This window comes from Fusarium musae, chromosome 1 (assembly GCF_019915245.1).
Source record: "Fusarium musae strain F31 chromosome 1, whole genome shotgun sequence".
In the NCBI taxonomy this organism is placed as follows: domain Eukaryota; kingdom Fungi; phylum Ascomycota; class Sordariomycetes; order Hypocreales; family Nectriaceae; genus Fusarium; species Fusarium musae.
The window spans coordinates 5,729,874-5,754,127 of NC_058387.1; the positions used below are offsets into that span (position 1 = coordinate 5,729,874).

Sequence of the window (24,254 nt, forward strand, 5' to 3'; positions counted from 1 at the left end):
GTATCTCAGTCTTACTGGAAACAAAGAAAGCAGAACAGTGGTTACACAATTCGTGGCATCTGCATGACATGCAACTGTTCGTACAAGCTACCCTGAACCAAAACCAAATATCGACGTCACCGAGACATGGCGTTTCAAACAAGGCAATGTCTCGAGTATTAGCACCACTATTAAACCAAAAGTCGCGATGAGTGAACAGATGTAGTTGATCTTCTCCAAAACCACCCATTCAAAACCTCCTCCTCATGCAGGTGTGGAGGTTTCCATCAGGTGCACGCGTTCATGTCACTCCAACACCGTGACTCGAGCTTCGTCAGCTCAGGCGATCCGCCCAAAAGTAGTGGCACTGCATTGAGAGTGAGGGGCCTCCTCGCCACAGCCAAGCCACACCTCCAAGGCTGACCCCGAGTTACAGTATTGAGCACAGGTAGTTCAGGCTCCAGTCGTGACCGTTTGTTTCAAGACACCATCGCTAATTTTCAGCTTCAGAGTCTGTTTGACGAGTTCGAGCCCCGATACCTCCCGCCGATCTTCCTCAGGAACCGCCGAGCCCCGTGGTCGTGTTTTGTGCGCTGTCCTCCCCTACCAGAGAGCTTCATGCGCCCCGCGCCGGTAGCTCCAACAAGTTCTAAATCTTACTCTTCGATGCCTACGACGACTGATAACGGCCTGGACCCTTGAAGGGCTCAGGGGGGAAAAGGTTGCTTCTGGAATGAACCCGTGATTAAACAAACTACACAATGGCCTCAATACCAAGAAGATACCGGTCGTCCACCTCGGCCTCGAACCCTCCCAATAGCAAGTCCTTCGAGATAATAAAGGGCTTGCTCGAAGCTCTGAACCTCGATACGACTCTACACAAACAAGACGGATATCCTCAAATACCGCCATTGTTACGGAAACTCCGACATATTATACAGCATATTTCTGCGACGCACTCGCCCGTTCTTCAAGATGACTTTCGACATGCCGACGGCTTCCAAACCATTCTTAACCTGCTGCGAGCCTTCTCTGGCTATTACGACCCCGATAAGCGAAGCGATGTGGACATGCTTGCTTTGTTTAAGCTGTTAGGAGACTGTCTCAACCTGCTCTCGGGGGCGCTGCGTGGACACTCAGGGAACCGACGGTTTTTTCGATATCGAGTCGAGGGAGGCGGCTGGGAGGCTTTAGAACAAGTTATCGCAAGCATAGGACTCGGCGGCGCTGAGCCTGATGCCTGGATAAGCTGTCATGTCTTTGGCAAGCTGCTCGCCTTTTCCCTCGACGACGAAGCACTCGATCTTCTATGCCAATCAATCGCAAAATCACTACGACCCGACGACGATAATTCCCTAAAAGAAGAAGAGGATGATAGCGCCGAAGAACAATGGGATCTTGTGCTGGCTAAATCTGCCGAAAATATTACACCTGGTGTGAAGGAGGTTGTCAATGCCAAGACCATAATACGACATCCTGAAATTCTGAGAGCAGTCGTCAGCTTCTGGATGGCCATTCCCCGGATGAAAGATGGCCTCGCAAACCCCGCTTCACTTCTCGTCTTGGAGACAATGCACAATATTATCGCGGTTTCTATATATAATCGAGCTGCCGTACACTCGACTGGTGCCTTATCACAATTCCTACGGGTGGCCTTCAATGCCGATTCAGCACTGAGCCCACCCGAACGAGAGAAGGTTTTGGGGATATGCAGAATGCTCATGTTTTTGGGTGTGAATGAACCTGCAGATACACAATTCCTCTTATCAAGGCCTGGGTCTGAAGCGTCCGAGTTCTGCTTACAGATGACATCGAAACATTCCGGCCCCCCATTCTTCCAATTCGACCTCTCATTACATGGCCATTCGTCCCTTGAGTTGTCGAGTCTTGGTCGATCGTTCCCACCGCAGTCTAGTGCAGGTTACACATTTACAGCGTGGATTCGAGTAGACAGCTTCGATCCTACTGCACACACAACAATATTTGGTGTCTTTGATTCCACACAAGCATGTTTTCTGCTGATGTATCTTGAGAGAGATACTCACAACTTTATCCTTCAGACATCTGTTACCTCAAACAAACCCAGTGTCAGGTTCAAATCTGTTTCATTCAAGGAGAAGAAATGGTACCACATTGCTATTGTGCATCGCCGACCAAAGGCATTAGTTACTAGCAAGGCGTCACTCTACGTGAACGGTGAATTCTCAGAACAAATTCGCTGCAACTACCCCCATCTTCCACCTTTGTCAAATGCTGCCCATGATAGCTTTGCCTCATTCAACTCGAATCAGAACAAGACGAATCCAGTGCAAGCGTTTATCGGTACGCCAAAAGACCTTTCGAACCAAATAGGCCCCGGACTTGTGTTCTCGCGCTGGTCACTTGCTTCGGCACATCTGTTTGAAGATGCTTTGAGTGATGACTTTTTGGCAGTCCACTATGGCCTTGGGCCGCGATACCAGGGCAACTTCCAGGATAGCTTAGGAGGCTTTCAGACCTACGAGGCATCAGCCACCTTGGGACTCAGAAACGAGATCGCACATCCTGGGAAGGGCGAGACCTCGGACATCATAAGAGCTGTCCGCGAGAAAGCTGGCTCGTTACTACCCGAATCCAAGATTCTCCTCAGCATTCTACCTTCAGCCACGTTCCCAGAAAATGTGCAATTCTACGACACAGGACTATTGAGGTCATTGCCGCGAAACTGTGCTCGCAATCTCTTCCGGGCATCAAACCAGGAGGGTGCTCCCCTAGCCATCAACTGTGCCGTGCCAAGTCTTCCGGACTCCTTGTTCAGAGTTCAAGGTCTTCTACAATTCCGAGGCAGTCCTATCGTCGCCGTGCCATCTTACTTGGACGAGAACCTGTGGCGACTTGCTGGTTTCACCCCGCTGGCCTTGAAACTGTTTGAGCGAGCATCGTCAATAGAAGAGACAGTGAGATCGGCAGAAATGTTGTTTTACTGCATTCGACAAAGCTGGAGGAACAGTGAAGCAATCGAGAAGGATAATGGGTACGGCATTTTGGCGATGCTTCTCCGCGTCAAGCTGGGCTATGACCGCAGCAGCGGCGACTCAACTGTCACCCGACTCCAGGTTTCTAACGAGGACCGCGATCGGCTGGCGTTTCAACTACTGAGTCTCATCCTTGGCTTCGTTGGATATAACCACACAGAGCCCATGGAGTCCTTCATCATCAACCCCCTTGCTTATCGCATCCTGCTCATCGACCTTGACATCTGGAGAAAGTCGGCGCCTCGAATCCAAGAGCTTTACTATAAACAGTTCGTGACATTCGCAGTTAAGAGCAAGTATCACGAATTTAATAGTCGAAGGCTGATAAGGATGAGTATGTTTCATCATGCCTACACTTTGCAACTCATGCTAATCATCCTCAGGAATTGTCAAGAGGTTGCTCGATGCCATGAAAGGAGAGGTCGTATCAGAAGACACGATATCTCACTTCATGGGTGCTTTCGAAGTCCTTGTTGCGTCCAACTTTAGCCAAGAGGTCATGCGATCGCTGTCGCTTTTCATCACATACGCCTTCCACTCACAACCTTCATCCTTACCACGAACTCCACGTCCTCTTTCAGCTATCTCTCGATCAAGCACTCCAGTCCCACGAAGGCGAGGCACGCCGACTGATCCCACCGCAGCTGCGGTTGCCTCTGGTTTGAAGTTCTTGACCAAGAAGCAGCTTGGTGTCAAGGTTCTCAGCATGTACTCGCGCATTCTGTGTGAAAAGGGCAACACAACGCACATCAAAAAGTTTGCACGAACTGTGACAAATAAGGTGAGAGCGAGTATATCTTGTGTGTTTCTTTGCTAATTTTCGTAGTGGCTCCTTTACCTGTTGGCTGAAGACGATCCGGAAGTCGTTGTCCATGGTTGCAAGATCCTGGCTCGTCTTCTGGTCACCCACGGCTCGAACTATACCTCAAAATTCGCTGGAAAGTCGGGAGGCTTCATCATCATGTCGAATAGACTCAAGCGATTTTGGGATATGCCAACTCTGTGGCCCATTTGCTTTAGTATCCTGTTTGGCTACGATGTGGCCGAGATCAACTTTGACAGAAATTTCGACTTCTTCAGCCTGTTGGAGACATTCGGCAAGCGAAAGGTCGTATACCCCGACTCATTGTCCGTTATTACTGCAATGCTGCAGCATGGTCTGAAGGATGTGATGAGACATCAGGATGATCCAGACTCGCCGGCAACTCATATAGACCCAGCTTTCGCGCTTAAGAAGCACGCATCGTCTACTGAACTACGCCCACGAGCGAGCTCCATGAACTTGGCCACTGCCCTTGAGACGCGCTCCAACTTCTCGCGAGACAGTGAGCGAGTTGCAAGCTATGCCAGTGTTCTACATACCGTTATTCGCTTCCTGTCGGATCTCCATGCACGGTCAACGGAATTCAGGGACTTTGCCCTGAACTCGGAGTGGGTGAGACTGTTGCTCTCAGCACTCTACCCAGTTATTGTTAGCGCCGATGCGGTGACGCCTGAAACCGAGCTGAACTCTGGCGATACGGCGTTGACGTTTGAGGGGACTGATGTTATCATCCGCCCGATTAATGGTAGTGCTTCAAATGCCACGCCTATCGTACGAACGACAAGCGTGGATCCGGTGCCGTCGCCTCAGTCAACACCACCAAAGGGCACACCACTGCGAAGAGCCTCCTCGTTTATTCTACTCACCCAACAAAAGTCACCGGTCGGACCCAGTCCAGCTCGACTGAATCCAGCGCTACCTTCATTGAGATCAGTACCGAGCAAGAAGCCTAGTAGCGATATCTTGGATGGACTCTTAGAGCTGGTGGTGAATGTCTTTATGGATCAGCTTCTCGCACGGAAAGACTTCCCAGGTTTCGGCCTGTTTACTAAAGTTCCTCCTGGGTTCCGTGAACACCAAGCGTACTTTGAGTCTTACATATTGAAGCATGTGACTGCTCAATTGACGAATAATGTTCAGCTCAATCAGAAAGCAATCTGTGAGCCTCGTGTACTGACCAACCTGTCTCGATTCTGCACACACATGTCAGAGGCCATCTTCGAAGGATGGTTCATGAATGGCGCTGAGGCCATGATCGACTTTGTTGGCATGCTTCTCGAATTTCTGCAGCGTCCGGATATCTCGAACCTCAAGAGTGTCCGACTTTGCAGCCAAGCTGTCGCCACAATCCGCAGCTGTCTACTGAGGATCATTCTTCTGAGGCTATCGGATCTTGACAACCAAGAGACCACTTTGGTGGAGGCCAAGCAGTTTATGGACAAGATGGTGTACTGGCAGATGTCAATTCTCGGTTGCTTTACGAGTGAGGATGAGTTCCTTAAACTCTTCTGGTACCAGCTCTACACGAAACTCATTGGCGACAAGATGCCCCTTCGTATTGCGGCAGCTAATTTCTTACGCATTATCTTGGTGCAGAAGCCAGAGGAATCTACTACGCTGATCCGCTCTTGCATGTCTCCAGACCAAAAGCAGCTTTCGAAGGACTTTCAGAAGCTGACAGGCGTGGATGACGAGTCATTTGTTGACTGGGTTGATAAGCACCGCCCGTCACTGGACGTCCTATTCTTTGGCGGCATGTCTAAAACATGGGAGGATTTCGTCAGTTCAGAAAACGTACGAACTTCGGAGACAGCCAAAGTTCGTCTCACCAAACGCAAAGATAAGCTCAGATCATTGCATGCGGAGAGCATTAACACAGAGAAGATTCTCATCAGTCATGATATTGGTAATAGCGCTTGGATGAAGAGCATCTACAACTCTGAGTACTTCAAGTATCAGCGACTCATGCAGGACCAACAAGATGACCTAGTATACCTCAGCGCGGCTTACACCAAGATGGAGCGGGATCTTATGAGGCCTGGTGCGGTGTTCAGTGAGGCAGCTACACCCAAGTGGAAGCTTGATCGCACCGAAGGTCGCAATCGAATGAGACTGAGGGTTCTTCCAGATTTCACAATCAGCAAGGATGAGTATCAGCCGAAGAGGAAGGCGAGTGAGGTGCTACAGACTCTTCGGATCAATACGTCGGCCAGCCCAGCTCCTTCGATCCAGGCCTCGGCTGTGACGCCAACGAAACCAAGCGCTGCGTCGGCTTTAGATGGCAATGCTGAGCAGCCTCAATTCACAGAGGAGCCAGAATCTACCGAGCCAGCTGAGCAACCCAGCTCCGGTGTTGCGCCGGAGGATGACTTTGAGCTTGTGGACGATCCCAATGATCCTAACGAAGGAGACGAAGGGTTCGAAGACAAGAACCGCAAAGTGATGCGACGATTGGAGCGTGGAGACCAGGTTCAGTCTGCATACAACGTCTCGCGCATCATTGGTCTGGAAGCATGTGAGGGAATCCTTATAATAGGCAAGGATGCCCTTTACATAATGGACAACGTGTTCCAGTGTGCCAACGGCGACATCGTCAATGTCTGGCAAGCTCCTCCCGAAGAGCGCGACCCTTTCTCTCAGATCGTCACGGACGCTAAGACTTCTGAAAAGCGACAGAACAACAAGGAGCAGGAATCGAGGCACTGGCGATGGCAAGATGTTATCAGCATTTCGAAGCGTCGGTTCCTGTTTCGAGATGTTGCGATTGAGGTGTTTTTCACTGATGGTCGAAGCTATCTCTTGACTACAATCAACCCTGTGGTGCGAGACAACCTGTTCGTGAAAATGCTCAACAAGGCACCTCACACAAGCGGCGCAAACACGCTTCCGAACCCTGAAGATGCCTGGCGCCTGGAGTCTCTCAAGGTCTTTGACGAGTCGCCTCAAGGATTTGGGTCCAAGTTTGGTACCTTTTTCAACTCCTCGCCTTGGAATCCCCTCCTTAAGAAATGGCAGAAGGGCGAGATCTCCAATTTTCACTATCTCATGATGGTCAACACCATGGCTGGAAGGACGTTCAATGATCTGACTCAATACCCGGTCTTCCCGTGGGTTCTGGCAGATTATACGAGCGAGGACTTGGATCTCGATGATCCCAACACTTTCCGCGATTTGTCAAAGCCAATGGGTGCCCAGACACCGAACAGAGTGGGAGGCTTTGTTGAGAGTTACAACGCGTTAGCAGAAATTGGAGAGATTCCTTTCCACTATGGCACTCACTACTCTTCTGCCATGATCGTCTCATCATACCTGATCCGTCTACCGCCATTTGTCCAATCGTATATCCTGCTGCAAGGTGGAAGCTTCGACCACGCTGACCGTCTGTTTCAGTCAATCCCAGAAGCCTGGAAATCAGCTTCTTGCAAGAACAAGGCCGATGTGAGAGAACTCATCCCTGAGTTCTACTGTCTCCCTGAATTCTTGACCAACGTCAATGGCTACAACTTTGGCAATCGTGAGAGCAACGGCGTTAAGGTCGACCACGTTGAGCTTCCGCCATGGGCCAAGGGTGACCCGAGGATTTTTATCGCCAAGCACAGGGAAGCACTTGAAAGTCCGTATGTGAGCGAGAACCTGCACCAGTGGATTGATCTAGTATTTGGCTACAAGCAACGAGGTGAAGCAGCTGTGGAAAACCTCAATGTGTTTCATCATCTTTCTTATCGTGGTGCGACAGATCTGGACAGCATCACGGATGCAAAGGAGAGAGCTATTCTTGCAGGTGTGATTCATAACTTTGGACAGACGCCTCATCAAGTGTTTATGAAGTCGCATCCTGCTCGCGAGCACGTCAAAAGTTCAGTCAAGAGACTAGATAGCAGTGTATTTTCGTTGGGCTGTCTACCACATCCACTCCTTGGTAAGAGCTCTGCTTACTTTACCCTCAAACGCCACTAACCAGTTTAACAGAAAGCCATGAAAGGGTAGCTTCACTCATCCACGCTTCCAAACTCGACCGCTTGCTGTGCGCTTCTCCATTCCGTCTCAACTTCCCACCATACGACAAATTCCTTGAATGGGGTTACGCAGACAACAGTATTCGCTTCTTCTTCAGCGACAACCGAAAGGTAATGCAGAACCTTGTTCCTCGACGTGGCCACGCTGCTAACCCAACAAAGCCTGCTGGACTCTTTGAGAACCTTCACATCGGCCAGATTTCTTGTGCTTGCTTTGCCGACTCCAAAACCTTGATTACCGCTGGAGAGGACTGTGTTGTTTCGGTATATGCACTGCAGACTTTACCTGGGAAGCCGGTTGAGTTACTGCCGAGGTCTAGTCTCTTTGGCCACAAGTCACCTGTCACGACGATTGCAGTCAGCAAAGCGTTCAGCACACTTTTGACTGTTTCTGCAGACGGGCAAGCATTCTTGTGGGATCTGAACAGATTGTCATTCATTCGCAAGCTGCCGTTGGTGCGACCTGTCGAATGTGCACGTATCAACGACATTTCGGGCGAGATTCTTCTCTGCTCTGGACCCAATGTGATACTCTACACACTCAACGGCACACTCCTTCTGGAACAGAACGTCTGTTTCGAGCAGGATGACTATATCCACTCATGCGCCTTTTACGAAGGCGCTGGAAACGAGTGGCTTGACAATTACTTAATCTTCACAGGCCACAAGCGCGGCAGGGTCAATGTCTGGCGACGCAGTATCGTGGGCAGTCGATGGACACTTGAGCTCCTCAGAAAGCTTGACCACGTTGACTATAAGAACGACAAAGGTGCCAACACAGAGGCAGGCATAACGTGCATAAGTCCAATGCCAACATGTGTTTACACAGGAGATGATGACGGTCGAGTTGTAAGTGTCCCCCCTCCCTCAACGATGTTCCCCAAAACTAACAGTTCTAGTACGAATGGAATCTACTAAGCAGGGAGAGATAGAGTCTTTCCCTACCGAATCGGACATCAGTTCGATATGACCACCGACATAGCCTCGTATGACTAAAGAGAAGGAGGGTATTCTGTTTTCTTGGCTTCTTGCACATCGCTGCGGCGTTTCCTGCTTCATGTTTATATGCATGTTTAGAAAATCAACGACTCGCGCACATCCTCACGCACAACACACATATATAGGTATCGAAATGTAGACAACCGGCGGATGGATTGATTGTAGAGAAATCGAATTGAAGCGTCAATTGCTGCTGGATCTTCTCGTCCCTATTCTTCCTCTATGATATCCCATCTCCCTCTCTCATCGGGAAACGCCGTAGTTTGTACAAAGATATGCTCATTCCGAGCTGTGATATTTCCTTCGTCGTTCAATTCGAATGCTTAATCGTCGTAGCCAGTGAGCTGTTTCCTGGGACCAGAGGGGACTGTGCATGTTAGTCTCGCATTGGGGGATTGGGGTCGAAGAGGAGCAAACGCACTGGGATAGGTGACGGGAACGGGGGGAGCATCGATATCGCCAAAGTAGTGTCGGATCGGAGGAACAATTGGCATGGCGACGGGGCCTGCTGCGCCGATGATGACGGACCAGAAGAGGGCGGGACGCTCGCGGGCTGCCCAGCGGCAGTACTTGAGGGGAGTTTGCCAGAAGAGAGGAGCAGCAGACATGATGGCCTAAATAATCAGCACAGCAACTAACAATAGCGTATCGGAAGTGAGGCCATACTCAATTGACGATGTGGTGTTTGTAGATTCAATCTCGGTGGTGATGATGGTCTCAAGCAATGGTCCAATCGTATCGTCGGAAAAACCAAGCCGCGGGCATCGGATTATTTCCTCACCTCACTTTACAGAACCTTAGCTTACACAGTCGCTGCCACAAAAAAGGACTAGCGCATCCGCAGTCTCACATCCCGTCCTCCCCCACTGAAGGCTACGTATCCCTAAGACGCCAACCTAACGCAAGCTACCACGGTTCCACTGAGAGCTTCTAACACGCAAGCTGTCCAAACTTGCACCAAACACTATAAACCCACGCAACTCAGAACCACACAATGCGGTCACTCTTGAGCCTTGTGGTCTTTCTCTTCGCGGCGCTGGTTTCGGCCGTGAGCACAACTGGTAATCGATTACTGGTTATTCTTGATACGCCCAAGGACAAGGAGGCGTATACTACCTTTTTCCGCGACCTGTCTGGTATGAACCTCAGGATATTGGGGAGATGGTGAAGCTTACAATTGATAGAACGGGGTTATGATATCACGTATGAGACACCAAAGAGCGATGATTTGAAATTGTTCAAGTATGGCGAGAGGACATATGATCATCTTGTCTTCCTCCCCACCAAAATCAAGGGTTCGTCATGTCTTGTTTCTTGAGGCTGTAACTGTACTGACTGGCGCAGGTCTGGGACCCAATCTGACCCCCAATGCCATCGTCGACTTCATCAACGCCGGCGGAAACATCCTCCTGACAATGTCCGCTACCCACAAGGTCCCTGTTACTCTCGTCTCCGTCCTCGACCAACTCGACATTACCATTCCCGCTGAGCGCAACGGCAAGGTCGTCGACCACTTCACCTACGATGCCGTTTCCGCCGCCGAGACACACGACACCCTCGTTCTCGACGCTCCCCGCAACGTCCGTCCCGGTCTGAAGGACTACTTCGAGATTCCCGGCGCATTCATCTCCGTTCCCCACGCCATTGGCCACACACTTGGTTCAGGACCTCTTCTTACACCCGTTCTCCGAGCGCCCCCTACCGCTTATAGCTACAACCCCAAGGAGCAGGGCGATACTGTCGAGCCTGATGAGTTGTTCGCTGCTGGAAAGCAACTTGCTCTTGTTTCTGTCTTCCAGGCTCGCAACTCTGCGCGCGTCACTGTCGTTGGTGCTGCTGAGATGCTGCAGGACAAGGCGTTTGATACCAAGGTTACTCGACAGGGTGGAAAGGCTATCTTCCCTGCCAACAAGGAGTTTATCACCAATCTGGCTGGCTGGACTTTCCAGGAGCTTGGTGTTTTGCGGGTGAACAAGATTGAGCACCACCTCAAGGGGGATAACGAGACCAACCCTGAGCTGTACCGCATCAAGAACGATGTTGTATGTAGAGACCTCCCCTGACATGATTGACCTCGCTAACAATTGGCAGACCTACAGCATCTCCGTCTCCGAGTACGCCTGGAACGATTGGCAGCCCTTCCACCTCCCTGAGGGTGATCACCTCCAGCTCGAGTTCTCCATGCTGTCCCCTTTCCACCGCATCTCCCTGAAACCTGTCCATGTCGGCGAGGACGAGACTGTCTACGGCACCGACTTTGTTCTTCCCGACCAGCACGGCATCTTCAACTTCATGGTCAATTACAAGCGACCCTTCCTGACCAACCTCGAGGAGAAGCGAACTGTCAGCGTTCGACACATGGCTCACGACGAGTACCCCCGAAGTTACGTGATCAACGGCGCTTGGCCCGGTCTGACAGGCATCTCAGCGACTATTGTTGGATTCCTGTCGTTCTGCATCGTGTGGATGTACAGCCAGCCTGTAAAGTCGGCTGCTGGCGCTAAGAAGACGCAATAGAGGATGGAGCAATGTACGAGTATTTTTTTGCTGCAACGTCACGATTAAGAGTTCGTGGATCTGTTGTATTGTAGAGTGGGACCAAAAGTGAAATATAGAATGCGCATTTGTTTTCCTACAGCTATTGAAATGTTTACTAGTACCTAACGTGTGTGACTTGAGATACGAAGATGTGATGGCTCCCTCAGATTAGCTCTCTTGGGTTCTCATTGACAACTCGCGGCAGTGGACAAGTAAATGCCCTGCAAACATCCTAGATGATGCCCGCCGCTGTTGCCTGCAAATTTGGCTTTTTGGTCGATTGATCATCACCGGGCAGCAAATTCGTGTCTCAAAGCATTCCCTCCATCCCATACGGCTCCTCACCAAGGCCAAGCCTGCTCCGATTGAAAACTATATCATGCGAATCACGAGTGTCTCTATATTCCCAGCAAACGCCTCGAGAAGAGGGTTTGCAAAGGAAGAGAACGACTTCACGCAAAGGGGATTATCGTCATTGCGGCTACTCTAGGCACTTGCGAAGAATACATAAAAAAACAAAGGAAATACTCCAAGGTCTGCTCAGATCTCTGTTCTTGATGAGGTACATGTTCGCAACGCAAGTCAGTTTCCCCGAAGGGCATACCGAGCAAGTGAAGTGAATCGCCAACTTTGGGGGGGTGTAAAACAGTTATCATCACCGCAGACCAAGCCCCCAGGAGCGCAAGTACAGGACGAGAAGAATTGCAAAAACGCCAACGCCAACGCCCGCAAGAAAAGCAACCAAAAAAAACCACATGGTCAAGAAACCACCCAAAAAAGCTCGACAGGAAGGGCAGAAAAGCAAAGACAAAGGAAATAAAAAGCAGACCCCAAAAAACCCACGTGGTCAAGAGACCACCCAAAAAAGCTCAACAGGAAGGGCAGAAAAGCAAAAGCGGAAAAACAAAGTTAGTACATACATACCGAGTCACTTGACTGAGGGAGGTGGGCGAGTTCGGGGTCGGGGAGGAGGGAGGTGAGGTGAGGTGAAGGCATGGTGTTGAAGGTCGGGCAGGGCTCAGGGTCGGAAAGGTGAAGTGCGAAAAAGGAAAAAGAACAAGACAAAAGAAAAGTCACATTGCGAAGAGAAAAGAAGCTGTCGAGTCAAGCAGTAAGTGTCGATAGCAAGGAGTGCATAGCAAGTTCAAGTCCAAATCGCAAGTCGAGGATGCGAAAGGTTGATGAGGAGAAGAAAAGGCCGGAGGAACTGGGAGAGAAGCCCTCTATTTATACACGTTCAGAGCGAAGAGTGATTGCGCATTTGGTACGTGAGGGTTTACGCTGAAATTGAGCGTCGTGCGTGGTGGTGACGGCCATCGCCAGCTGCCAGCTGCCAGCAGCTGTCAAGATCTCTGAAATCGAGGGTGAAGTTCAAGTCGCGCTGCGCTTCGCGTTGTAGAATGGCAAGGCTGTGGGGACGTGCGCAAGCTCACCCTGTGGCGCTGTGGCACAAGTGGAGATTTGGAGCAAGGCTAGTGTGGCTGCGAAAACTTCCGCCGTTGCTGGGTCGAGATCGCCAACTCAGCTTCTACAATTACGTTGGTATCCTCACCTCAATCCCTTTGACGCCGCGCATCCGTCAAAATGGTAAGTTCACACGTCGGTTGAGTCGTGGGTAGCTTCAGCTAATGATTCCAGGCTCGTAACTCGGAAAAAGCTCAGTCTATGCTGTTTCGCTTCCGCGAAGCCCAAGCAGCAGACCTAGGCATCATCGACGCCGGCCGCACACGTCGCCCCAAGCTCATCACCGAAGTGGCAGCCATCCCCGCCTGTGAAAAATGGCGCGGCCAAGTGCTCAAAGAAATCTCGCGGAAGATGTCACGGATCCAGGATCCTATTCTCAGCGACTACCAGATCCGCGATCTCAACGACGAAATCAACAAGCTCATGCGCGAGAAGCACATGTGGGAGATCCAGATACGCAACCTCGGCGGCCCGAACTACATGCGCGGCGGAGGCAAGATCTACGATGAGCAAGGACGCGAAATACCCGGCAGCGGAAAAGGGTACAAATACTTCGGCAGGGCGAGAGAACTACCCGGTGTGAAGGAACTGTTTGAAGCAGCGAAGAGCCAGGGTGATGAGAAGCCGCTCGAGGAGAGGCGCGACATGAGGAGGAATGTCGACGCGGCGTATTATGGGTATGCGCCTGATGAGGAGGACGAGGAGATGCTCGCGTACGAGGCGGAGAAGGAGAGGCAGGCGGTTGAGCATCTGCTCAAGACGGGGAGTAAGGATGTGCCGGAGGGGTGGGAGCCACTGCCGGGGGATAGCGGTGATGGGATTACATGGGATTTGCCGACGTTGGAGGAGGTGCAGGAGGAGTTGATCGATCGGAGGAGAAGGAAGCTTTTGGAGCAGTTGTGATGTTGTTCTCCGTGTGTCATCGGAGAGGAGAGGGACACGAAGTTGTATTGTATTGTTGGTTGTTGGATCAGTTGGGGCTTCACATTCACGGCGTTCAGGACGGTCACTTATTACAGGCGTATGGGACTCATGATACTTGTCGAAAAAGAACATCTTCTCAATCTTGCATTTCGCCCTTCTTAAGCGACATCACCAACCCTTAACTGAAGCTGTGGATAAGCGGTTATACCGAGCTGTCAGTTATAGGTTATAGCTGTCAACCCGGATATCACAGATTCCGGGTATAGCACGGACGAGATATACATCCACCAAACAAAAACAACAGGTGAGTGTGCAGATGACGCCTTTCTGTCCAGGGGTTAGAAGGATAGATGAGGATTGATGATGCAGTGGATAATGGATGGTTATCGGATTTAAAAAAAAATTGGCATTTCGAGTTTATCTGAATTAATGAATGAAGCGAAATCTCTAAATGATCCATAGAATAGAATTCGCATTGCATGGATGGGGCGTGGGAGTGTGACGCTGTTTCATTTCGTACCAAAGTGATCGACACTCTTGTCTGATCTTGTCTTGTCTCTCCTCGCCTTGTCCAACAGCGCCTCCCCTCTTGTCCCGGGAATCTTCAGGTATTTCACTCGCAATAAATACTCTCTGCTTACAGCCTTGCCTGTGCCTCTCGTGTAACACTGAAGATCAATTCTCTGTGTAGTACAATCTCTGATGATCAAACAGTTCTCTGATGTAAATCACTAGTTTCCTTTTTTCTATTCTTGGCTCTCCCCTTTTCTCGTCCATTCACAATTCGAAAAGTCGACCCCGCGGCTGAACGGCGCCAAAAACGCCCAGAGAGGAAGAGAAAAAACCGTCGAGCCCCTGAGCTTGTACCCGGACCTGCAGCGCCCTGACTAGCACCCTACCCGTCTAAATCCTCTGCATCCGCTCTAGTGATGAAAAGAGTAACGCTGGGCCCCTATTACGATTCAATTCATTCACTTGAACTAAATTGATCAGCGACAGACTTTTCTTGAAATATATGCTTATTCTTTTCTCCCATTCTCTCTTGTTCTGTACTACACAGTCTTGTTCTGTCTAAAATTGGATATTCCTTCAGCTAGTGGCTGTCCTGTTAAATTAACCCACTCTGGTCCCTTTGCGCCTCGTGCCCCCCCCTGGACCTGGGCCCTTTTTTAGCACTTTACCCCCCTAGGTTGTGGGCTGTGGGGACCTTTAGGTACTTTACGGTAAGTGCTGCAGCCCAGGCTACTTCTTCCCGTTCTTCTCGGCAACGGTCTCGTTCTTCTAGAAATATGCACAGAAGAGACAGACCAGGCCAATGTCTCTGTCTCTGACTCTGTCTTTGCATCATCGTCATTCCTAAATACTTACGTTCCAATTCTGTCCTTACCGTCACATGCTCATGATATAATTCCTCAGGTCTCTTTTTTTCCTCTCCTCTTCTTCTTCTCTTTTCGAGATGGTTTCGTTCTTTGGCCTCAAGCTTGGAGGCGATAGGAAAAAGTCACAGTAAGCCTCCTTTCTCTACAGTCTCCCATTTACAGCTTTGCTGATATTTGCCAGGGACAAGAAGCTAGCTTCGAAACAAATACAACATTTACACCGCAATGAAGAACCTGTCTCGTCAACCCCCAAAGACCTCCGCCGACAGAGTAACTTCTCCCGCCCAAATCTCGCTCGCCCTGGTACTTCCAGCTCTCATCTCGACCCACCAACGCAATGGAAAGCCCCTTATATGAACGGCGCTGGAGGTGCCTCCTCCATGGTTGATCTCGGAGCACCGCGCGCACCAGGAATGGGAAACCCGCGGTTTCACTCGTCAGACATAATGCTCAACACACGCTTCGGCAATGGTAGTTCTACGAGCCTCGTTGCGCCGGGCGCAAGACCTGGCTCACCTACACGTCCCGGCACGGCCATCTCGACAAAGGAGCCTGAGAATCCCTTCAACATTCACTTCGGTAAAGACTCTGTCAGCAGTATACCGCCGACGCCCCAGGATGAACCAAGGGGTAGTAGTCATACGGAACCCTTCGAGTTCAATCTCGGGAACGAGATTAAGGAAATCAGAAACAAAAGCCCTATTCCTACGGCTAACAATGGATATCCATCTCCTCCACCCTCGATCGTCAACGCTGAGCGATCCTTCTCTCCGGACCCGCGCCCTTCGAGCAGTCGTCAGAACGTGCCCGCCGCGCCTAGTCTTCGGAACCCCAGCACTGCAGGGCCAATGTCTCTCCCGAGCCCAGCTGCATCGGTTGCTAGAAGCGACGATGTCTGGGAGCCGCAGCCTCCTGTTATTCGCAATGTGACGGCTAAGCGCGACACTTTTACCTTTCATACGCCTAGACGGCAGAGCTTTACCATGGACATGGAGACGCGCGAGAATCACAAGCCAATGGTTGAGGGGCTTGCTGGGAATTTTGCAGGATTCGACTTTGGGGAGACTGTTAGAAAGGGAAGCATTGGGAGTAAGAGCTTGGATACTTCGACTGAGGGTGGAGTGAGTCCTACGGACACGAATGTGAAGCCCAGGGTGCTCGGAACGGCGAGAACTGCTAGTCCCTTGAGGACTATGCAGTCAAGTCCGAGTCTGAGCATGATTGATACGGCATTGACACGAGCTCGCACTGCGAGCGATGCCATGTCTCCTCTCTCATTGGTATCGTCACTGGCATCCGCAGCAGCAGAGGAGACGCCGCGTATACAGACACCTCAGCCTTCTCATCAGGCAAAGCCGTCTCAACAACCTCCCAAGATCCTCCAGCCTGGCCAGCTCTCGGAGCCTCTTCAATCTATTCGACCTGTCTCGCCCTCGCGCTCTCCTCAACCTTCGCCTCTTTCTCAACCTCCCCAGCAGAACTCACCAGGACCATCTCCAATTCTCTCCAACTTCCCAGGTCGATCACCGTCTCCGCCAATGCTAGAACCTCATTTCCCCCGATCTCCTCCTCGCCCACTCATGCAAACCCTCCAGCCATCTCCTCAGTATCCGACAAAGCAGTACAAGGCCTACCAACCTCCGGACTCTTCTCCACCTACGAAACCACTCCCTTCGCCGTACCGGTCACCTACCACTCCTCTCCCGCCTGTACCACCGCCTCGCTTGAATCCTGGTAACAGGAGTAGGAGTAACACTCCCGATACAGCAGCGAGCGCGAGCCCAGGTTACATGAACCGACCTCTCGAACCTCCGCCTCGTGGCCTCCGTGCCCGAACTGATTCCGAGCCACGACTCGGCCGACCTCTCCGGGTTCCAGCTCCTCTTGTCGATCGCTCGGCTACCATTCCCATGGTTGGACCCGGACCTCGAAGTGCCGTTGGTCCAGGCTTCGATGAAAGCGGCTTCGTCCGCGCTGAGCGTCTTCCCGAGCCACCACGAACGGCAAGCCCTTTCTCCCAACAAAGTCCCATGGAAGGCGAGTTCCCCGTTCAAAAGGGTCTTCCTCGAGGTCGCAGGCCTCAACCTCCCGAGATGCAAAGTCCCGAAAGGCCCTTTGGCCTGGAGCCAAGAAAACAGCGCCGCCAACCTCCCATGTATCCTCCACCCAGAAGCACAGAGTCAGCCGTGGCCGACCCACAGCTAGATGAAGTCTTGAACCAACCTGGTACACCAAACTGGAACGACTTTGACCGCGCCGAAGCGCACAAGTCCGCCATCCCAGCTGCCCTCTCACCTTTCCGCACACAATTCGCTCGATCTCCCACACAAGCCACCGACGACTCTCTAAGCCCACGTCTCGCACAATACGCCTCATCGCCCATCTCAGACACACCGCCAAGTCTACCCTCGCCATCCTTCCCATCGCTACAAAAGTCAATCTCAAGCTCGAGTGAAAACCTCGCGCGGACTTTTGACATGATGTCTGATGGGAACTACGAGCGCCATGAGCAGAATCAAGCTCGTCCGCTCATCTCACCCGTGATGGCAGACTTTGTGCCCCCGAGGGACAGAGACCGCAGCAGGACTCGCGTCGAGGCAAAGAGAGCGCCTCCTCGTCCTTCTCCAATCACTGTTCCTCCATCGCCGGCCGCAGGAGCAGAGTCCACGAGAGTCAGAACTCCTAATCCCGTGGTAGATGCGTTCAACCCTGGCTTTATCTAAATGGATTTATATATATCAAAGCGAATCATCTTTATATCTCAGCTTTTTATATCTCAGCGAGTTGGATTTTGAAAAAAGAGGCAAAAAGACCCTCATGACTATTTCCTTTCTTGTTTGGCTATCGCTTATTCCCCCTATTTTCTTCTATCACATTTTTTTCTTGGATATGGCGTCTTTCGCTTATAGATCTATCACATACCCCCGTCCCTCGCTGCGTTCTTTTGAGTTCTGTTTCTTTTCTTTGTATATAGTCATCATCATTATCATCGGGACATGATTAGTGGATAATGTCTAAGGAATACAACATCCAGTGGCTTGAGCCTGGATCTTACATGACTACCTGAAGTGTGCTTAAAGCGTGATGAAAATGCGATGTACTTGTGACTTGAAACCCAAGACTTGCGCCAATTTTAAATTGCTATAGAATACACTTACTAGCCGAGGAACATGCGGAGGTTGTTACCGATGTACTTTAGATCCAGGAGGAATGTGTCATGGCCAAACATGCTCATCTCCTCACTCAACTCGACGTGTGTTACATTCCTGTTTCCAGCTAGACGGACTGCCTCTGCTACCTCGCGCTGTTGCCATGCTGGGAAGAGAATATCACTTGCGACGCCCATAACCAGCGTAGGGGTATCACGTAGCGGTGCGAGACCGTGGATCAGGTCCTCGGGAGGCCGAGAGCCTGGCACAACGGTCGCATCTGAGGGATCGGGGTGAGATCCAGGCTGTTCCTCATAAGGTTTATTAGGCAGAGTAAGACTGCATGCGTCGGGAGAAAGGGGCGAAGCTTCTCCTGAAGCAAGATTCTTCTCACGTTCTTGACGGCGAGCACGAGTTGCGCGCTGATGCTCAATGCCCAGGTCAAAAAGATCCATAGCCTTGCTGACATACAACAGACTGTTGGGATCATAGTTCAAGCACCACTTCTCCCCCGCATGGTCAAGATACGTCTCAATGAGGAAATCAGGACATAGCGCAGGCGGTTTACTCGAGTCTGCCCGACGCCGACCAAAGCGCTGCTCCCACTCCGGTCCAGAGCGATACGTAACCGTCGCAATCTCACGCGCAAGCTTCATGCCCGCATGAGGAGGAACTTTTCCATAGTAGAACCCGCGATTCCAGTTTGGATCCATCATGAGGACTTGGCGTTGCGTATGGCGCATGGCGATACTGTACGGGTGAGAGCGTGCGCAGCCGCTGATAGAGACGATGCGGCCTACGCGTGAGGGGAAGAGAACGCCGGCCGCAAGAGATTGCATTCCGCCCATTGATGAACCAACGGAGGCGTAGAGTTTGTCGATGCCGAGATGGTCGAGAAGACGGAACTGGGCGCGGACCATGTCGTCCATGGTTAAGATGGGAAAATGCGTTGCGTAGCGCTCTCCATTGCCTGGGTCGACACTGCTCGGTCCCGTAGAACCGTTACAGCCGCCGATGACATTCGTGCAGATAACGTGGTACTTATTTGTATCAAGCGGTCCTCCCGGCCCAATGAACTTCTCCCACCAGCCAGGCTTTGTATTGGCCTCTGTAGAGTGGGCATGCGACGAAGCGGATAGACCAGTGTGAAGAAGAATAGCGTTCGATTTATCAGCATTGAGCTCACCCCACGTCTCGTACGCAATGTTGAACTCGGGGAGCACGCCGCCCCAGTCTAGCATGAAGGGTTCTTTGCAGAGATAATTCTGCGTAGCGCCTGAGGTGTACGAGGGCTCGGTGTCGTCGTCGGTCAAGCGGGCAGAACGGGATTCTAGGGCGTCGAGGCAGGGGAAGGACATTGCTGGGTTAGATGCGACGCCCGACTTCCGGGGAGCAGCGGAGTGAAGATCTCGGGCCCTCGGGGGGAGACATGTTGGGCGGATGAGTCTGAGGGATGTTTGGAGTTGGCGGGTTGAGCGCACGAGAGATCTTGATGACCTCATGGTGGGATGTGAGTGTGAGAAAGAGGAATTGTCGTCGCTTGTTGGGGAGAGTTGAGCTTCATGTTTGTAATCGAGAATTCGAAGACGGCGAAATTGATGGAGCTCCGATGCGCGGGGGACGGGATTGGAGGTCGGGTCGGGATGATGCCATTGCACGTGCGATAAGATATGAGGATGAGATAAGATAGAAGAGGTGTAAGAGAAGAGTTCCAGCTACCGAAGGTAGTTACCACCTACAACTTGCGTAGCAGAGTGAAAACAGCTTCTGCATGGTAAACATTCTCTAAGGCAATTGTTAAGATCACCGCCGTCATAATGCTTAGCTTGAGTTTAAACTCAAACTCATCATGAATTCAAGTGTAGACAGATCACGCTTTTTCTGTGACCCCTCGAAGCACGTGTACCATCTTCTGACGTCAATTCAACGCCGCAGCTGTAGGTGATAAGCTGTTGCCTCTCTAGAACAAGCCCCAACGCGTCACCTTTCGCCGTGTGTGTATACATTTACAAAAAACCTGTCTTTTCTTACACCAAAAACACTACAAACTTCACTTCTACCCTCCTATATTTTATGCTGATCTACATTTTCTACTTCATCATCGCCTACCTCATCATGGCGCAGAGCATTCCCCAGAACGTAATCGACGGCCTGCGAACTATGCTATCGCTGGGCAGTTCAAACGACAATGAGACAAGCTCTTCTTCTTCTTCGGGCGACTTGACGCCCGTTGATGTGGTTATTACGAGAATCATGCTCACCAAGGGGAGGAAGCTTCCGCCGGGTGTTGTTGATGTTATCTTCGACTTTGCGGAGTATTGGGCGCATTCGAGTAATGAGGTTGATTACATCGCTGAGCACTCGAGTCCTCTCCGCGTCAACGGCCAAAGCCCCTCTGAGAACAAATTCCTTGTAAGTCGGACCCTCGTTTAACTGAATCACTAGACTGACACGGTATTTATAGCTTCGATCCTTTCCTGTGGGTCTAACAGGCATTCAAGGCAAGAAAGCGCTTGCTGAAGTGTTGGCGTATGATCTGAACGAGGCGAAGCCGGCGCCTTTAAAGACGGAGCATGATGCTTCGTATTTCGCTAAGCTGGCTGACTATCCTACCCCGAAACTACTCCATCCTGTGAGAAAGGTGGTCTTTACGATACGGAGTAAGGATCAAGGGTGGGGTGGTGAGCCGGATAATCGACATACCTACAACGGAGCCTGGACGTGGTTCGAAGCTGGTCTAGAGAAGTTTGACGCCGAACAAACCTGTAGGTCCCAAGACTACCCTATGAAACATAATGCTGACTTTCTAGGCGATCCAAACTGCACATACGACGTGCGCTTCAAATCAGCATCCTCTGTGGCATCACCCCTCCCCGTCTGCGCCCTCCGCCCCCTCTACCCCTCCATCGTCCCCAAGGGCAGCGACAAGTTCGCATACTCGCACCCCCTCGCCCACCAAGAGAAATGGACCATCGTCCGCAACAAGACAGCGCACCGCGCCTGGCAAGACCATGTGATTACGTGGGCGTGGGACGACGATGCCAAGCCCGACTCTGAGGCTGCTGTCAGGATGAAGGCTGAGGAGGGACGGGGCGAGGAGACGGGTGATGGGTGGTTCGTGAGGGATTTGAAGATGGGAGATGTTGTTACGGTTTGGGCGAAGGCGAGGTTTGGAGGGTGGGTTAATCATATTGAGAAGGTCAAGATTGATGTTTACTGGGCGGTTTGAATGATGGCCTAGGGGATGTTTATGAATGAGGGATGGAGGATGAGGGATGATTAGTCGCTTTACTTGCAGCCTTACAAATGGGAAATGAATCAACGAATATACCTGCGGCGTATAACTGACATTTGTGAAGTGGCAAGCTATCATTTCGTATGTGAATATACTCAGCTCAGCTCTCTTTAGTGTTTCAGCCTCATGTCATGATCGCGGGGCAGCGCTCTACGTCATGCACTCAGAGTCAACCCTCCCACAAACACCATCTCAACCTAATCTTCACCAGACTTCCGCCAATCCCAAGCTACCTCCAGAAATAACACTAGGAAATGAGATTCATTGCCAACGTCTGCAGAAATCCAAGATTTTTACTCTCAGCAACCTGTATCGTTCATCAAACCCCATCTCTTCACCACTCTACGCGCACAATGTCTACCACGCTCAAGAGTCATAACATCCCTCTCAGTCTCCCTGAAGGACTTTCAGAACAGCAGCTCACTACATTCAAGCCATTCACGGTACGTTTTTCTTTTCACACATCCTCACTCCAGATTGCTAATGCTCTCAGAAATGGGTTGACACACTCACAAACTCACTCCGTCTTCAATCCGATGAATCTCACCCCTTCCACAAAGACCCCTATGCTCTGCGCTCAGTCACAATCCAATCCTACGATCTCTTCGGCGCCAAACGCATCGGCTTCATAAAGCTCACAGCAACCGTCTCCAACGACTCAGGCGAAACCCTCCCAGCAGCCGCTCTCCTCCGCGGTCCCAGCGTAGCAATGCTCTTCATGCTCATCCCCTCCGACGTCCCCCCCTCATCATCAGAGCGCTACGTCGTCCTCACAGTACAACCCCGCGTTCCCGCCGGCAGCCTCAGCTTCACAGAACTACCAGCGGGCATGGTGGACGACGCAGGTAGTTTCGCCGGAGCAGCAGCGCAAGAGATCAAGGAAGAGCTGGGCGTCACGATAAAGGAGGAAGAGCTTACGAATTTAAGTGAACTTGCTACTGCTGAGGATAGCGAAGATATTGCGAGGGGTATGTTTCCTAGCGCGGGGGGTTGTGATGAGTATATTACGATATTTAGCTATGAGATGAGGATTGAGAGGGAGAAGATTAAGGAGTGGAGTGGACGGTTGACGGGGTTGAGGGAGCATGGGGAGAAGATTACGTTGAAGGTTGTTCCGATGAAGGATGCTTGGAGGGAGGGGGCGAGGGATGCAAAGTGTTTGGCTGCTTTGGCTCTTTGGAGGGGGTTAAAGGAGGAGGGGAAGTTGTAGAGATTAGGATGCCTTGGTTGGTGGTATTGACTTGGGTGAGGCTGTCACCGACTCCGAAGCATGCGAGATAGAATGCGTTAAGGCTGCTGCTGTTGAACAGATCATAGGCTAGATAAGGATAAATACCCAATAATGTCCCGGGAGAAAGCATTAAGTTTAACTGAGACATGCATTTTCAAAAGAAAATGGTGCATGAAGCTGAAAAGCCGGTCAAGAGTCCGAGAGAAACTCAGATCAAAAAGGACACTCAATTGCTGATAAGTTTGCATCGTTTCAACCAAAGTCCCTTCCGAAGCACTCCAAGTGTAGTAATAAGACTATAAGCATAATTGTATTTATTACGTCAAGTTCAATTTCTAGCAATAGGTAACATGCAATTGGTGATTTGGTGGCATGATTCAAGTAGCTTCAGGGTAGGTAGTCTGTGTGACGTTGCACATCTTCTCACCGACTTCGGCAGGATGGTAGCCTTGGGGAGCAAGAAAATGCCAGACCTTATTATAAGGGATTAAAATAAGCTTGATAAAAGACATCCTAAACTTAATAAAGCTATCCCAAGTTTGTAAAAAATCACTTCAGTCTTTTTATCATTTGGGACCAAGGTCTTGAGTTTTCTTTCTTCCTCTAGCTAACTCATCACAACTTCTCAAACCACAACAAAACAAACAGACAAGGTTATCTCTCCAACTCATTCAAAATGTCTGTTTTCAATGCAAAAGTGACTTCTACCGAGCCCCTCGTAAGTTCCTCCTGCAATTTACCAACATTTGCTCACAAACTCAGTCCAAGGAGGAAGCTCGCTGGATCAAACTCTCCAAGTACGCTCACTCGCCTCTCGCCTTTCACCTCTAACATGAATGTCAGAATCACATACCGTGATCCAACAGGGACACCTCGAACCTGGGAATCAGCCGAGCGTCTCACACGTCCCAAGACTGCCGACATCGACGGCGTCGGCATCGTAGCCATCCTGCCCCTCGCCACGGGCCCCGAACTCATCCTCCAGAAACAATACCGCCCTCCCATCGACGCTGTAACAATCGAAGTACCAGCCGGGCTGATCGACGAGGGCGAGACCCCCGAAGAATGCGCCATCCGCGAACTCCGCGAGGAGACGGGCTACATCGGTGTGGCCATTGAGACGTCGCCCATGATGTTTAATGATCCGGGGTTTTGCAACACGAACTTGAAGATGGTGCATGTCAGTGTTGATATGGAATTACCTGCGAATAAGGACTTGAAGCCGGAGTTGGAGGAGGGCGAGTTTATTGAGGTTTTTACGGTGAAGTTGACGGATTTGTGGGGGATGTGTGAGACGTGGGAGAAGGAGGGCTGTGCGATTGATGCGAGGGTTGGGACTTTGGCGGAGGGGATTTTGTTGGCGCAGAGGTTTAAGCTGTAGATGGTCAATGGCTAATGGACTATAGAACGAAAAGTTATGATTCGAATATGTTTGTCGAGGGA

General features: G+C 50.9%; 9 protein-coding genes across 9 annotated transcripts; 7 read left to right on the top strand and 2 right to left on the bottom strand.

Moving 5' to 3' along the window:
- Positions 1-740: 740 nt before the first annotated feature.
- Positions 741-8,764, top strand: J7337_001739 (uncharacterized protein; the record flags this gene model as incomplete). Its single annotated transcript, XM_044819473.1, has 5 exons — positions 741-3,327; positions 3,377-3,774; positions 3,820-7,735; positions 7,786-8,681; positions 8,732-8,764. The coding sequence occupies 5 exons, from the start codon at positions 741-743 to the stop codon at positions 8,762-8,764; spliced, it is 7,830 nt and encodes a 2,609-aa protein (XP_044687175.1).
- Positions 8,765-9,154: 390 nt separating this feature from the next.
- J7337_001740 (uncharacterized protein) lies at positions 9,155-9,439 on the bottom strand (the record flags this gene model as incomplete). Its single annotated transcript, XM_044819474.1, has 2 exons — positions 9,155-9,198; positions 9,253-9,439. The coding sequence occupies 2 exons, from the start codon at positions 9,437-9,439 to the stop codon at positions 9,155-9,157; spliced, it is 231 nt and encodes a 76-aa protein (XP_044687176.1).
- Positions 9,440-9,825: 386 nt separating this feature from the next.
- On the top strand, positions 9,826-11,348 carry J7337_001741 (uncharacterized protein; the record flags this gene model as incomplete). The annotated part of the gene is made up of 4 exons (XM_044819475.1): positions 9,826-9,967; positions 10,016-10,126; positions 10,176-10,873; positions 10,923-11,348. The coding sequence occupies 4 exons, from the start codon at positions 9,826-9,828 to the stop codon at positions 11,346-11,348; spliced, it is 1,377 nt and encodes a 458-aa protein (XP_044687177.1).
- A 1,605-nt stretch (positions 11,349-12,953) lies between these two features.
- MSP7 (Pre-mRNA-splicing factor isy1) lies at positions 12,954-13,736 on the top strand (the record flags this gene model as incomplete). The annotated part of the gene is made up of 2 exons (XM_044819476.1): positions 12,954-12,956; positions 13,008-13,736. The coding sequence occupies 2 exons, from the start codon at positions 12,954-12,956 to the stop codon at positions 13,734-13,736; spliced, it is 732 nt and encodes a 243-aa protein (XP_044687178.1).
- Positions 13,737-15,213: 1,477 nt separating this feature from the next.
- Positions 15,214-17,859, top strand: J7337_001743 (uncharacterized protein; the record flags this gene model as incomplete). Its single annotated transcript, XM_044819477.1, has 2 exons — positions 15,214-15,263; positions 15,318-17,859. The coding sequence occupies 2 exons, from the start codon at positions 15,214-15,216 to the stop codon at positions 17,857-17,859; spliced, it is 2,592 nt and encodes an 863-aa protein (XP_044687179.1).
- A 434-nt stretch (positions 17,860-18,293) lies between these two features.
- On the bottom strand, positions 18,294-19,643 carry J7337_001744 (uncharacterized protein; the record flags this gene model as incomplete). The annotated part of the gene is made up of 1 exon (XM_044819478.1): positions 18,294-19,643. One exon carries the CDS (start codon positions 19,641-19,643, stop codon positions 18,294-18,296), a length of 1,350 nt encoding a protein of 449 aa, XP_044687180.1.
- A 757-nt stretch (positions 19,644-20,400) lies between these two features.
- On the top strand, positions 20,401-21,514 carry J7337_001745 (uncharacterized protein; the record flags this gene model as incomplete). The annotated part of the gene is made up of 2 exons (XM_044819479.1): positions 20,401-20,697; positions 20,750-21,514. The coding sequence occupies 2 exons, from the start codon at positions 20,401-20,403 to the stop codon at positions 21,512-21,514; spliced, it is 1,062 nt and encodes a 353-aa protein (XP_044687181.1).
- A 419-nt stretch (positions 21,515-21,933) lies between these two features.
- J7337_001746 (uncharacterized protein) lies at positions 21,934-22,608 on the top strand (the record flags this gene model as incomplete). Its single annotated transcript, XM_044819480.1, has 3 exons — positions 21,934-22,023; positions 22,074-22,548; positions 22,598-22,608. 3 exons carry the CDS (start codon positions 21,934-21,936, stop codon positions 22,606-22,608), a joined length of 576 nt encoding a protein of 191 aa, XP_044687182.1.
- Positions 22,609-23,487: 879 nt separating this feature from the next.
- J7337_001747 (uncharacterized protein) lies at positions 23,488-24,232 on the top strand (the record flags this gene model as incomplete). Its single annotated transcript, XM_044819481.1, has 4 exons — positions 23,488-23,529; positions 23,574-23,608; positions 23,655-24,063; positions 24,218-24,232. 4 exons carry the CDS (start codon positions 23,488-23,490, stop codon positions 24,230-24,232), a joined length of 501 nt encoding a protein of 166 aa, XP_044687183.1.
- Positions 24,233-24,254: the final 22 nt, after the last annotated feature.